Raw genomic sequence first — 15253 nt, 5'->3', positions numbered from 1 at the left:
ACTGACAAAGGAGTTGATAGCAAAAGCTACTGGCTATGTCCATAAAATCTCAACATAATTATTCTAACCAAGACAAGAAGAAGATGGCATAGCATTCTCAGGGGCAGAAAGAGAGCACACAATTGGCAGTAACCAACAATTCCACCCTCCTTAACCCACAGAAAGAAAAACACGTGGTGTGCAGAGTCTGAAGTTAGATGGAAGGGTTCATTAAAACAGACATAAATCTGCATCCACTGCAGTGAATAATGAAACACACCAAAAATAAAAATAACTTCTAAAAAGCAGATATAAATCACTTAATTGAACCTAAACCATCATGCAACTTGACTCTGTAAAATTTCTGCTCTTTTAAAAAGTGTCTAATATTTTAATATATAAAATAAAAGCTGGCATGGAAGAGAATAGAAGACCAACCTTAGAACAAACAAAATCAACTAATGTAGCTTCCTCTTCACCTATATATTCTATGATTTTCTTATTAATCCATGGTCTAATTCGACGTTCCATCAGTATCTACAAAACAAAGCATGGTTACTGAATTAAAGAATTGTAACTTGCGATCACAGTTATTAAAGCTTCATGATTTTTCCTGAGACTAAAATATGTTAATTCACAAGTTGAACTAAGACAGATATGTATCAAGATACAATCATCTGCTTTTAATAAGTCTTCAAGTACCACCAAAAAATTTTCCATTATTACTAATTTCTTGACCATGGCATTGAGTTGGTGTCAAGATGATCATCCCTACTTATTTGTCATTAATAGAATCAAACGAGGTTTTTTTTCCTTCAAATGAATTTTTATGGCATATTCCAACTGTTCCCAATAACATGATGAAATATAATTTCCTACTCACAGAATCCACAATAGACCAATCCAGGGGATAAGCGAAGAGCTCAGGTTTGGCTGTAGGGATTTTCTCAATGAGACTCTTAATGTGTTTACGCTTTTCTTCAGTGTTTACAGTGCCTTTGGCTGCATTTTTATCATCTTCACCATAATCCAAGGGAACCAGTTTCCTTTTTCGGGGTACGTCATCACTGTCTTCATCCTCAAATTTGTTAAAGACACTATCTACAGGCAGTTTCTTTCTCTTCACAGAATTAGGCTGACCAGGACTATTGGAAGCACCTACAGTAAAAACACTCTCTTAGCATGATGACTTAATTTCCAAATGTTTCATTTTACAACCCACCATCCCTCAAAAGCAATGCAAAATATACTTCCACAAATCTTAGAGAAAGATCCCAACTGTAAAAAATAACTCACTACTCACAAGTGCTAGAAAATTAAACTTTTCACTTCTTCTCAGAACTCGAGGCAGCTGCAGATATAGGAGCACTAGTAAAACTATGAAAACAATCGTGAGCTAGAAAGGCATTTTTTAGTAATCTTCTATCTACCTAACCAAGCACAAATATATATTTTTTTCCTTAAAGCACAATACAGGTATTTGCAGGGGTGAAGGGAAGAAAATAAAGAAGGAAGGAAATGCTAACGTACCCAGTTTAAGACTTAGTCCTATTTTTGGCCTATGCTCCTCAGGTTGCTGTTGATCTGGTGAGTTTTCATGAGGAATAATAATACCACAGGGAGACTCATCCCCAGGAGTGTTAGGTGTTGCATTGCCACTGGCAGAGGAAACAGACGGAGCAGAGCTGATGGGCCTCAGAGTAGGTTTCAGACAAGGCTTTTGCTCTGGCTCCTCTTCCTCTTCCATGGGTTCTTCTCGTTTTTCTTCTTTTTCTTGCTTTTCTTCTTCCTCCTCTTCTGATTCTGGCTCTTGCTTTATTTGTGGCTGCCTGCGCCTCTCAGCCTCTTGTTCCATCTAAAACCAAAACAATAATCTGATTAACTACAACTCTACACCATTCAACTTGATTTTTGTTTTACATTATCTCTTGTAAAATGTCTTTATGAAAAGAGAAAAAGCCAGGCGTGGTGGCTCACGCCTGTAATCCCAGCACTTTGGGAGGCCGCGGCAGGCAGATCACCTGAGGTCAGGAGTTTGAGACCAGCTTGGCCAACATGGTGAAACCCTGTCTCTACTGAAAATACAAAAATTAGCCAAGTGTGGTGGTGTGAGACTGTAATCCTAGCTACTCAGGAAGCTGAGGCAGGAGAATCGCTTGAACCTGGGAGGTGGAGGTTGCAGTGAGCCTCGCAGAATTGCACTACAGCCTGGGCAACAGAGCAAGACTCCATCTCAAGAAAAAAAAAAAAGAAAAAGAAAAAGAAAAAAAAAAAGGACATGGGCAGTGGCTCAAACCTGGGTAAAACAGGAAAACCCCATCTCTACAAAAAAGTATAAAGAAGTTAGGCACTCTGCTCATACTTGTAAGTGTCCCAGACACTCAGGAGGCAGAGGCCTGAGGACCACTTGAGCCCAGGAGGCAGAGGGTGCAGTGAACCAAGATTCCACCACTGCACTCTAGCCTAGGCAACAAAGCCAGACTCTGTCTCAGGAAAAAAAAAAGGCCGGGCACGGTGGTTCGCGCCTGTAATCCCAGGACTCTGGGAGGCCAAGATGGGCGGATCACTTGGGGTCAGGAGTTCAAGACTAGCCTGATCAACATGGTAAAACCCCGTTGCCACTAAAAATACAAAAATTAGTCAGGAGTGGTGGCGCATGCCTGTAATCCCAGCTACTCGGGAGGCTGAGGCAAGAGAATTCCTGGAGCCTGGGAAGCGGAGTTTGCAGTGAGCTGAGATGACACCACTGTACTCCAGCCTGGGCGACAGAGCGAGACCCTGTCTCAAAAAAATAAATAAATAAAAATAAAAATACAGGCCGGGCGCAGTGGCTCAAGCCTGTAATCCCAGCACTTTGGGAGGCCGAGACGGGCAGATCACGAGGTTAGGAGATCGAGACCATCCTGGCTAACACGGTGAAACCCCGTCTCTACTAAAAGATACAAAAAATTAGCCGGGCAAGGTGGTGGGCGCCTGTAGTCCCAGCTACATGGGAGGCTGAGGCAGGAGAATGGCGCGAACCCGGGGGGCGGAGCTTGCAGTGAGCTGAGATCCGGCCACTGCACTCCAGCCTGAGCGACAGAGCGAGACTCTGTCTCAAAAAAAATAAAAATAAAAATAAAAATACAAATACAAAAATTAGCCAGGCAAGGTGGCATGCACCTGTAATCCCTAATACTAACCAGCTACTTGGGTACCTGAGGCAGAAGAATTCCTTGAACCCAGGAGTCAGGGGCTGCAGTGAGCACAGATCACACTATTGCACTCCAGTGTGGGCAAGAGAGCGAGACTCCATCTCAAAAACAAAAAAAACAAAACAAAAAACAAAAAAGGAAACAGCTTTATTTTAAAAACAAAATACTGGCCGGGTGCGGTGGCTCACGCCAGTAATGCCAGCAGCACTTTGGGAGGCCGAGGTGGGTGGATCACCTGAGGTCAGGAGTTCGAGACCAGCCTGGACAACATGGTGAACCCCTGTCTCTACTAAGAAAACATAAAAAATTAGACAATCCCAGCTACTCCAGAGGCTGAGGCAGGAGAATCGCTTAAACCCGGGAGGCAGAGATTGTAGTGAGCCGAGATCACGCCCATTGCACTCCAGGCTGGGTAACGAGAGTGAAACTCCATCTCAAAATAAATAAATAAAAACAAAATACTTTGAATGGCAATAGAGAAGGAATTTAAATCACAGAAAGTAAGTGTCAGAGCAAATTATAGGAAGAACAGGTTCAACTATAGAAATAACAGATTCTAGCAAAGTGGCATTAGAAGACATACAATAGGCCGGGCGCAGTGGCTCAAGCCTGTAATCCCAGCACTTTGGGAGGCCGAGGCGGGCAGATCACGAGGTCAGGAGATCGAGACCATCCTGGCTAACATGGTGAAACCCCGTCTCTACTAAAAAAATACAAAAAAACTAGCCGAGCGAGGTGGCGGGCACCTGTAGTCCCAGCTACTCTGGAGGCTGAGGCAGGAGAATGGCGTAAACTGGGGAGGTGGAGCTTGCAGTGAGCTGAGATCCAGCCACTGCACTCCAGCCTGGGCGACAGAGTGAGACTCCGTCTCAAAAAAAAAAAAAAAAAAGAAAAAGAAAAAGACATACAATAGAATGGCCAGGTGCAGTGGCTCATGCCTGTAATCCCAGTACTTTGGGAGGCCGAGGCCAGTGATCACTTGAGGTAGACCAGCCTGGCCAACATGGTGAAACCCTGTCTCCAACTAACAACACAAAAATTAGCTGGGCGTGGTGGCGGGCACCTGTAATCCCAACTATGTGGGTAGTTGAGCCAGGAGAATAACTTGAACCCAGGAGGCAGAGGTTGCAGTGAGCTGAGATCGCACCACTGCACTCCTGCCTGGGAAGACAGAGCCAGACTCCATTAAAAAAAAAAAAAAGACATACATAGAAAACAAATGAATAAGACATCCGCAGGATGTTTAGAATGAAGTTGTAAATCAACTAATACTGACAACTTGTGTAATTAAAGTACTAATAACGTTCCACAAAATAGCACGTTACATGGAGCATAAAATGCATTTCCCTTAACTATAAATTAAACTGCATCATAGTTGGCTTTAAGATGACATGATAACCTTAAAACAAAATCATGTGGATGGTGTATAGTATCTTACCCTCTGGAGCTCTGCATCTGGATCTGGATGCCCTTCTGCCAGAAGGCGCTGCCTGATTTCCTCAAGCTCCTCCTTCTCTCTCTTCCTATCTCGTTCATCTGCTTCCATTTCCTTTTCTCTATCACGCAATCTTTTCTGAAGAGCACTTCCTCTGTAAAAGTGAATGATAAAAGGCTTCATTTAATACTCAGATCATTGAGCAGTACACATGACATCTCCCACAGCACCTCTTTTCAATACTACAACCTGCATGCTAAGAGGTTAAAGAATGTCTTAATGTTCCATATTTATAGAACACACCAGAGTGTGTTCTCTACCTGTACATGTATAACAAATAAGCATTATCTTGTCATTTACCACTACATTCCCTTCATCCTTAAAGTCATTCTAATAAATGTTTAAAGAAGTAAAATAGTCGCTTTCAGAAAGGCAGCTCACATTTTGTGCCTATTTCACAAGGAATACCCAACAAATAATTTTCGTTTTCCTAGATACCAACCTAAAAAAATATATAAAGTAGCATTAGTAGCACTGAGAGTTCTGTATCCTCAATTTATTCACTTGTAAAAAATATCTCAGAAAGTAGTGCAGAATCAACAGAAAGCAGAGGTTCTCTCCTATCTAGCAGTTCATTACTTCTCAGAATGTTGACGTTATACATTGCCACTTTATGCTTCTAGCCTTCAATAATTTTACTGATTTCATGGCATTTTCTACAAAGCCAAATCCCTGGCACTCTTTAAATTTAAGCAACTAATTACAATGTTTTAATTATTTTGGCTATATTGTATTAAACTATATTAAATATCTTCACTATGATTGTATCATGTCAGACAAATTAGATAAAATACTACAGATAAAACAGAACTATAGATAAAATAGTATCAAGACACTGTCTATATCCCCAGGGAACTTACAGTTTGGATGGAAGGAAGAGCAAAACAAGCAATTTTGCTATAATGTCATAAATACTAGAATGAGAGTAGTTTGAAAATGCCATGGGAACAAAGAATGAGAGAAGGCAGTTGTCACACTCTTACTTCACAATAATGTATCAATTTGGAGATGGGGTGAGAGACAGAGGTCAAACTGCTAGGAGACCAAAATTTCTAGACAAATCCAGATAGTTACAGAGATTAGTTGTAACTTGCTATAAAAATTGGACCTAGGAGACAGGTGTGGTAGCTCACACCTATAGTCCAACCTACTCAAGAGACTGCAAAGGGAGGATTGCTTGAGCCCAAGAGTTCAAGGTTACAATGAACTATGATCATGCCACTGCATTCCAGCCAAGGTAAGACCCTGTCTCTAAAAAACATCAAGAAAAATTTTTAAAAATCAGACCTATTTACAACACACAAAGATAAAAATAGTATTATTTGATATAATACTATCATGGGCTCCCCTACTGCACAAAAGATGCATAGAAACGTTGATACTTTTCTGATAGGTCTTTTCTCCCAAGAAAACAGTATATTCGCTATAGAAGTAATTATTACACGGAATGTGAAAGTTTCTTGTTTTCTTATTCCACTTAGTGAACCTGCATCATCAACTGTGCGTATGGGAAAATACAGCTAATAAAAAACCAAGTATGAGTCCACAGAACAAGCCTTCTTTACCTGTAATATTTGGGGTCATCTCTATCATCATCATAGTCTTCTAAAAATTCTTTTAGTCGTTTAGCTTCTTTGGCCTTTGAGGAAATAAGGACAATGTATAAAAATAACATAAAAGCAATAAAGATTACCCTTCCCTTTTTCGTGTAAACAGATTTTTCAGACTCAGACATTAACCAAGAGTAAGGGGAAGATTTATAGGAATTTCTCTTCACATAATTTTAGGAAAAACATGGCCGTTTCAATAAATGAAACTAAAGTTTCTCCTAGATCCCAGAATTTAAACCATATTTATAAATGTATAATGTATCCAGCTATTTGGTTTAAATAAACTTGTTGGGCTAGACTGGGAAATGGTATTTTTACTATTTTCTATAGAGAAAATATTTTCTAATTTAAGTTGGAGCTATCTGCACAGCTCTCTCTCTACAGTTGTACATAAAATGTTTTTACTGTAAAATGAGATATGTATAAAATACCACTGTATGCCATAAGATAATAATACTTTGGTTAAAAAATTTTTCTTATCCCCTTAAATTTTATTTTTCATATACTTCATATATTAATTATAAGTCACATTAGACATTTTAAATTTTTTGCCTCTAAGAAAAGTCCGAATGAGGACGTATCTGTAAAATGCAAACCACATATATATACTACGCTACAATAAATATGCTCTTTGAATATAATCTTCAAAATACAATACCTAAGCACACCAACAAAACTGGAGATTATCTTATTAAATGAAAAATACGGCTCACACCTGTAATCCCTGCACTTTGGGAGGCCAAGGCAGGCAGATCATTTGAGGTCAGGAGTTTGAGACCATCCTGGCCAACATGGTGAAACCCCATCTCTACTAAAAATACAAAAATTAGCTGGGTGTGGTGGCACACACCTGTAATCCCAGCTACTCGGGAGGCTGAGGCAGGAGAATCGCTTATCACTTGAACCTGCGAGGAGGAGGTTGCAGTGAGCCAAGATTGCACCCCTGCGTGGATGACAGAGCAATACTCCGTCTCAAAAAAAAAAACCTATATACATATATGTATACACGTTTACATGTATGTATGTATATGTTTTTTAATTCCATTTTTAAGGTAGATGATACTGTAAGAAATAGTTTTTAAGAAACGCAGAAATTTAAATCATGTTCATCAATCAATTTAAAAGTTAATGCCTACCTAACTCTAAACTGACAGCAAACAATCCATGAGATAAAATGAATCTCTTACTCTTAACTTATGGAATTTGAAATGCAACTATTACATCTAATAACAACAGTTCAACAATTTTAAAAATATGCAGATTCTTAAAAATAAGTTAATAACTTTTTGACTTAAATATTACTATGACAAATTTACTTTGATGGTATACAGAAAGATAACTTTGGATGCAGCAAAAATTTGAAAAGAAGAAAAAAGATTTTGGTGTACTTAAATTGGCTCAAAATGCTCAAAATACATAAAAATTAAATTATCCATGAACAGAGAAGCATGTGCATTTCAATTATTAAGTTACTTGTAGTCAGCAGTGAAGATATAATCTAACTTTATACCTGAAAAATCACTTACTTTGGCCTAGAATCTTACCATTTCTCTTCTTCTTTCTTCTTCTCTTTCAGCTTCTTTCTCATATTCCCGGGTTTTCTTTCGTTCTCTGATTTCCCAATTCTTAAGGCGCTAAAAAAAATTAAAATTTTGAAAGCTTTAAAAGTTTAGACATAGCGTTCTATAAATTTTGGTTAACCTATTAAGGGATATCAAGATAAGAATAAAAGCATTTGTTCAACTTACCTCTTGATAAGCAGCTTCTTTCTCTCGGAGTTTTCTTTCAAGTTTTCTTCGTTCATATGCATCTTCTTCATCTTCTTCTCGGTCCCGTTTTTTGTCTTTTTCTCTTTCTCGCTCCCGTTCCCTCTCTCGCTCTCTCTCTCGCTCCCGTTCTCGTTCTCGCTCTCGTTCTCTCTCTCTCTCTCTTTCCCGCTCTCGTTCCCTTTCACGATCTCTGCTTTTTTCTCTAATGTAAACAAAATATTTTACAAACCTGTCAGTCTACTTTGTTTTCAAGACCAAAGTAAAGGAGGACAACATACATTATGAAATAATATAAAATCTCACAGGCCAGAATCTAGCACTTGATTTCCAGAGAACTATATAACCTCTTCTACACTCACGAGAAAGACATAAATTGCAGTCACAAATCCTAAAATGCATTCTAATATCAATGTTAATGCTTAATGGTATGTCAGAAAACAAATACAATCTAAATATAAAATAGTTACAAATCATTAAAATGAATGATTAGTTAATGCCCATCATATACTGGAGTAACAGTCAATCCCCTGATGGTGTAAAACAGAAAAAAGGAAAACTGTTAATTCCCAAAAGAAATATGAAGGACTAATGAATATGTTAAGAGATAGTAAAATAATCTTTTGTTTAAAAAAAAAAAAAGATAGTTTAGCTTACTAGTAATCAAGGAGTAAGTGCTGGCAAACGTGGAAAACAGAGAATTTTGACATGTTGCATGGATTAAGTTAGAACTTTCATAAGTATCAGCACTGAAAGTCCTCAAATATTTAATTAGAATGATAAAATCTAATTCCAGCATTTTAAGAAGCTGAGGCAGGAGGCTTGCTTGAGGCCAAGAGGCATGGTGGCACGTGCCTGTAGTCCTGGCTACTCCAGAGGCTGATGTGGGAAGATCCTACGAAACCAGGACTTCGAGTTTACGGTGACCTATGATTATATCACCGCACTCCAATCAAGGTGACGGAGTACGCCTGTCTCCAAAAAAAAAAAAAAAAAAAGTAGTAAAACCAAACTGCAGATTATATATAGTATGGTGCCAAGGATCTAATCAAATAACTGCATGTATGTGTATTTAATATGTATATATGAAATATACTCTTCATGGATACACTTATGCCATAAATATGAGAGATGGATTTTATACATACCAACCTCTCAATGACTGTATCAGGGATGGACAGAATGAAATAATTTTAATGCCTACTAAAGGTTGAGTTTCCAGTTCTAGTTCTAGCAATTAGATGAAATGACCTAAAGTGGAACTCCCTCCAGCCATAATCAAGAAAGAAACTGCAACACAGTAATGTATATTTTAAAACTAGCTTGAAGAAAAAGGAGCTTTTTCTCTCTTCCTTGCTGCTTTCTCCTCTTCCTTTGTTCATGTTTGCTATACCTCATTGCTCAACAATGAGATGACTCATCAAAATAATTCAATATAAGGCCGGCCGTGGTGGCTCACACCTGTAATCCCAGCACTTTGGGAGGCTGAGGCGGGCAGATTACCTGAGCTCAGGAGTTCGAGACCAGCTGGACAACATAGTAAAACCTGGTCTCTACAAAAAAAAAAATTCAAAAATTAGTCCGGGACAGTGGTATGTGCCTGTAGTCCCAGCTACTCGGGAGGCTGAAGCAGGAGAATTGCTTAAGCCTGGGAGGCAAAGGTTGCAATGAGCCAAGACTGCACCACTGCACTCCAACTTGGGTGACAGAGCAAGACCATGCCTCAAAAAAAAAAAAAAATTAACCAATATAATTTTAAAAATTTAAATAAAAAATAAAACCTTCCAAAGAGTAAAATTACTAGGAGCCAGAGGTAGAGGTAGATAGTAAATTTATAGACAGAAAGATTAAGCTGTGGCAGTGCAGTGGGCTAAAAAATCAAATAAAAATGCTAGGGGCTAAAAAGATGTGGTGCTAGAGTTGATGTCTCAGTATACAGAACTTCAACGAAAATAACAACTTAAAAAATACCCACGGACCCAGGGAGACAGCAGGGAGTCATGTCTGCCCAGAACACTGAGTGGCCACTGTGTTTCTATAAAAAGTGGCTTCAGACAGAAATTAACCAGAGTTGAAAATTATTACTTTCACCCATAGTGAGTGAGAGTGTGCGTGTGTGTGTGTGTGTGTGTGTGTGTGTGAGAGAGAGAGAGCGCGCGAGAGACAAAGAAAGAGAGAGAGAGACAAAGACCATGTTGTCTCTAAAAAAAATTCTCAGGCCGGGCGCAGTGACTCACGCCTCTAGTCCTAGCACTTTGGGAGGCTGAGGCAGGCGGATCACTTGGGGCCAGGAGTTCAAAAACCAGGCTGATTAACATGGCAAAACCCCATCTCTACCAAAAATACAAAAAATTAGCTGGGCATGGTGGTATGAACCTGTAATCCCAGCTACTTGGGAGGCTGAGGAACGAGAATCACTTGAACCCAGGAGGCGGAGATTGCAGTGAGCCATGCTCAGCCACTGTAGTCCAGCCTGAGTGACAGAGTGAGAATGTCTCACACACACACAAAAAATCCTCTCATTCCATGAATGCAAATGGTACTCTGGAGGACTACCCGGTAGGTTCTATAAAAAGCTATTAGGAAACAGTAACTTCTGTAAAGACTTACCTTGATCGACTCCGATCCTTATTACGATCTGAGCTCCTTTCTCTATCCCGGTCACGATCTCTCTCTCGATCCCGATCTCGGTCTCTCTCTTTCGTCCGGTCACGGTCCCTATCCCGTTCTCGTTCCCGCTCCCGTTCTTTCTCCTTTTCTCGTTCACGTTCTCTTTCCCTTTCTCGTTCCCGTTCTCGCCTTTCTCGTTCCCTTTCACGCTCCCTCTCTCTTTCTCTCCGTTCTTTCTCAATTTCCTGTCTTTCTTTTTCCTTTTTGCCTTTCTCTTCTTCCAGTTTCTAGAAACCAATAAAAGCACTTTTAGAGTTAACTCTGTAGCTCCAGTATTCAGATTTTTCCCGGCGCAATGCCCAATATTGGGAACAAAAACACCAAACCACTGATACACTAATATTAAATACTTGTGGTTTTATGTGACAAATTAAACTGAAGCAATCACAAGACTAGAAAGATTTCGTGCAAAACCATATACTCTACACAGACCAGGAATCTCCAATCTTGGATGCTGGGAGATTGTGTCAGGTGTGGCTGGCCACTCAATGACTATGTACTAACTAAAATGACCATGAAGAATGTGGTGGTTCGAAATATTTTCTATAAATACTATCATTGGTTAAAACTCAACTCTGTCCATTATGGATTTCCGTAAATCCACAAGATGATTAATACTAATTAAAACCCCAGACTGCGCATTACCTCAAGTTGAGGGTTTCAAAGGGCAAGTGGTACAGAAGAATACCTATAATGCAACTAAATAATCTCTGCCCTCTGATTTGCCCACCCTCCAAAAGAAACACAAGCTGAATTCAGCCAAGAACTGCTTTATTATCTATGGAAACATTTACTCCCACCATTACAAGATGGACAGCCCACCAAATACAAAAAGTTTGAAAATCACTCACTTCAAGCAAAATATATGTAACTGTAATAGTTTCATTTAAAATATTTAAAAGCAATACACTTATGCCCATTATGCCTGTAAGACAATGAAAATATATTTACAATGATAAATCCATCCTTGGAAGGAATGATTGTGCATTAACTTACAGATGCTGTGCTAGGACATGGATCGCCAACACTGGATTAACCTTGCCTACAAGCTATGTTTCTGGGAGGAAGAGCAAGTACATGGTTCACAAATAAACCAAATAACAAAGTCAGACCAAGTTTGTACCCTGAAAAGATTACCAGTGTACCACACGGTTTCTACACAAACTCAGAAAAAAATATCCCAAACAGGTAAAACAATACAAAACACATTTATCCTTTTTGTTTCACGTTTAGTTTCACCGAAATGAAATTTTAAACTGCAACAATAAAATGTGCATTTTTCTTTTCTCAGTCATGTAATGCATTTAAAACAACTTTAAAAAGCAATCTTACCTGTCAGATACTCTCTTTCTCTTCCTCATGGATCAGAGAACTGATAGCAGGTTATGAAAGAAAAGCTAATGTATGAGCAACATATTCAGTTGCTGTGCCAGTCTGTATCGAAGTAGAATGCAGGCAAAGCCAAAACTGAATACATTGAAATTACAAAGGGATGAAATGAGATGACAGAAAGAGGACAGAAACTGACAGCTATTAAAGGGGGAAAAAAATCTCATTTCTGAAACAGTTCTAATGAATATAAAAATTTATATTGTAAAATGAGGCTAGACTATATAAAACTTACCTCAATGGCATACACTTATAAAGAAATTTGTTTATTTCTGAAATAGATACTTACAGAATATTTTAGCTGTTCCAATACTAATTTTCCTGTAGAATTCCTCAATTTTTAATTCTTGCTTATTTCACTGTGCTCTTTATATTCAGTAATAAAAATAACCATTTGTTTCAGAACTCATTTCAAAAGTTTGATTCTAAGTAAATGAAAAAGTGAGTGAATCTAGTCCATACTAAATGTTTCCTAAAGTTTATATATGAGAGAGATATATATACACATGTATATAAGTATATGTATACATGTAAACATATACATGTATTTTTTTAAATAAAGACTGGAGAAGGGAAATGAGGCGTGTCTAAAATCACGTAAGAAAGTAATGAAGAGGAAAGGACAGATTTTTAAAAAATCATAAATCTTACCTCATTCTCTCTTCAGACTCATCCGTGCTGTAAATGGACGCCCCCTGCCACGCTGATACCCTGACAGTCTGTGGTTATTTAATAAACTCATACCAAAACATGCAAAGGTTCACTGAGCTCATTTTTTGTTACTGAAGTTTCAAACAACCCTTTTAGCCAAACCACCCAATAAAAAAAAAACTGTTTTGGTTTTTCATTTTGATCTCTTTTTATTTTGAAAAGACATTCTGAAAATTCAAAACATTCCCTCCAGTGAAATAATACTAAGGCAGTAAAATGCCTGACAGATTCCCAAACTTTAAAGCAAATATATTTTCGAATTTTTCTTAAAACATGATTTCCTCATAATTTACCAATAACATGACAGGGTTTAACAAATAAATAAAAACAAAAAGGGGGTAAACCACACACACAACCATATACCATTTTTAAGCTTACTCGGTCCTGAATTTGAGTATTATACCTAACCAAAATTATTCATCTAAAATGATTTCCCATAGACCACCTTTTCAACTCTCAAAATTAATTTTGGGAGAATTATGTTTGTGCTCTTAGACACATGTAATTCTTGAAAAAGCACTGTGTATATGAGCAAGGGCTGGGCATCTGGATAGTAAGTGTTCAGCAGCACTGATTCATTGGCATTATTTGTGAACTACAGATTTTGAAAACAATGGGAAAAAGTAAGAATAAAAGAGAAAACGAACATTTAACATTTCACTGAGTCAAAGATCTCTCAGTCTATCAGTAAGAACCAGCAACACCTTATTATCTCTACCATCAAAATACATGTCATGCAGTGTTTGCATTGCACTGTCCAAAAGCATCATTTTCAACACCAGCGAACATTCACAGATGCACTGTCATTGAGAGAAGCTTCAAATAGGCAAAACTCGTGAGTGGGATTTACTATGCATAAATACCCATTTCCAAGCCAGTTACCCCTTTGCATATTTTTCTGAGGGGGCATCCATAAATATAATAAAAAACAGAAGCTCATACTTACATCCTATTCCTTGTTACTTTCCAAGCTGAGAGTTTCATCTTGCATTAGTCACCATATGATCTCTATCATAATGGTGGGGGTCAATGAATAGATTAGCTTTATGGGAATTTACAGTTCTTCCATGCATCTAAAATTTGGTAAGTCTGGTAACCACTGACCTACTTTTTAAAATCTCCCCCACTCAACTTAAATCTATACAAATATAAAATGTAAATTTTAATCTCAGCTCTCTAAAGAAAGGTAATCCTAAGATCAAGTTAAATAACTGCCCCCAGAAATACACTACAGTGTATGTTATCCTGCTGCCCCCTGAATCTAAGTCTGACCTTGATGTTTATGTTGAAATCTAAAAATAAAATTAGCTTCTATTCATATTAAAGTGAGATGACTGCAGAATAGTCAGTAACTGAAAAAACTAAGCACAATATGTCAAGGACTACTTTAATATGGTATTGGTCTTCTGTTTCTTTTTTCTATCTAAATATCAATTAAACCTATAAAAAGCATTTAAAATTATATTCTAATTTAAGGTTGTTTTTTTGTCTCTTTGCTTTGGATTCTGTAAAAAGTCTAGATTGGTATCAAGTGAAAAGACAAGAATACTACCTTATGTGTGTCTCTGAATTTGCTGATCTCTCGAGATATCAGGTCTCTTTTGTCTTCTTCCATTTCTATAGCATTTATATCCTCCTAAAAGAAAACGAGCAAAGGAGCTAATGAATAAAGAACAACCTACTTCAGCATAAACAGTTAAAGGTTAGACATTCTGTATAAGTCTCAAAGAGTAAATAAGTAAATAGAACATCCACAATAACAAATCTAACAATCTAAAGTTAAATAGTGAAAAATCACAAAGACAAGAATGACAAATCAACAATCAGCAGTAAACACAGGTATTGTCAAAGCCTACAATTTAAACGAACCTTAGTGATGAGCGGATAAGGGATCAGTGGGGCCACTGGAAATCTGCGGAAAATCTGCGAAAAAATCCACCAAGAATCTTTTTTAAAAAAGAAAAACAGAGCTCATACTACTCTGCAAAGCAATGGCCTATACATTTACGACATGAACAATACAGTACACTTTTGTGATAATTTCTTGATTTCAAATTACTTGGGAATAAAAGTGATTTCACTCTCTTCACAATAACTGATCACACACCACCTCCTCTCTGGATACTCGAACACCCCCAAAAAATGGAAATATAGAAGGTGATCTCATAGTAGCAGGGCTTTCTAATCATACCAACAATATTTATCCATAACTCCTGCCACAGAGGAAGATTTTATTATCTCCTCCCAATCCATATCAAACAAATATGTTATTTTTCTCCTTTCCCACTAATGAAGAAAGAGAAAGAATGAACTCTACAGGCCTCAATTACCCTGTACCTTACTGACCCTACCAATTACCATTCCTAATAGAATACACCTCATTAGAAAAGTTATGGGTCGGGCACGGTGGCTCACGCGGATCACGAGGTCAGATCGACA

The 15253-nt window shown here is 38.0% G+C and overlaps 1 protein-coding gene across 1 annotated transcript in view; it reads right to left on the bottom strand.

Moving 5' to 3' along the window:
* The window catches only part of RBM25 (RNA binding motif protein 25), a 55163-nt gene that overhangs the window by 8981 nt on the left and 30929 nt on the right, over positions 1-15253 (bottom strand). Inside the window, exons 8-17 of the mRNA XM_025391241.1 lie at positions 14684-14737; positions 14367-14450; positions 10655-10941; positions 8027-8249; positions 7823-7912; positions 6234-6307; positions 4612-4762; positions 1510-1834; positions 863-1137; positions 418-516 (exon numbers count right to left, since the gene is read on the bottom strand). Of these exons, the coding sequence (XP_025247026.1) occupies positions 418-516; positions 863-1137; positions 1510-1834; positions 4612-4762; positions 6234-6307; positions 7823-7912; positions 8027-8249; positions 10655-10941; positions 14367-14450; positions 14684-14737 (1662 nt within the window). The remainder of the gene's footprint in view (positions 1-417; positions 517-862; positions 1138-1509; positions 1835-4611; positions 4763-6233; positions 6308-7822; positions 7913-8026; positions 8250-10654; positions 10942-14366; positions 14451-14683; positions 14738-15253) is intronic.

Source organism: Theropithecus gelada, chromosome 7b, assembly GCF_003255815.1.
Source record: "Theropithecus gelada isolate Dixy chromosome 7b, Tgel_1.0, whole genome shotgun sequence".
NCBI classification, from domain to species: Eukaryota; Metazoa; Chordata; class Mammalia; order Primates; family Cercopithecidae; genus Theropithecus; species Theropithecus gelada.
The sequence above is the reverse complement of the archived record's forward strand: the minus strand, read 5'-3'. Positions and strand labels throughout refer to the sequence as shown.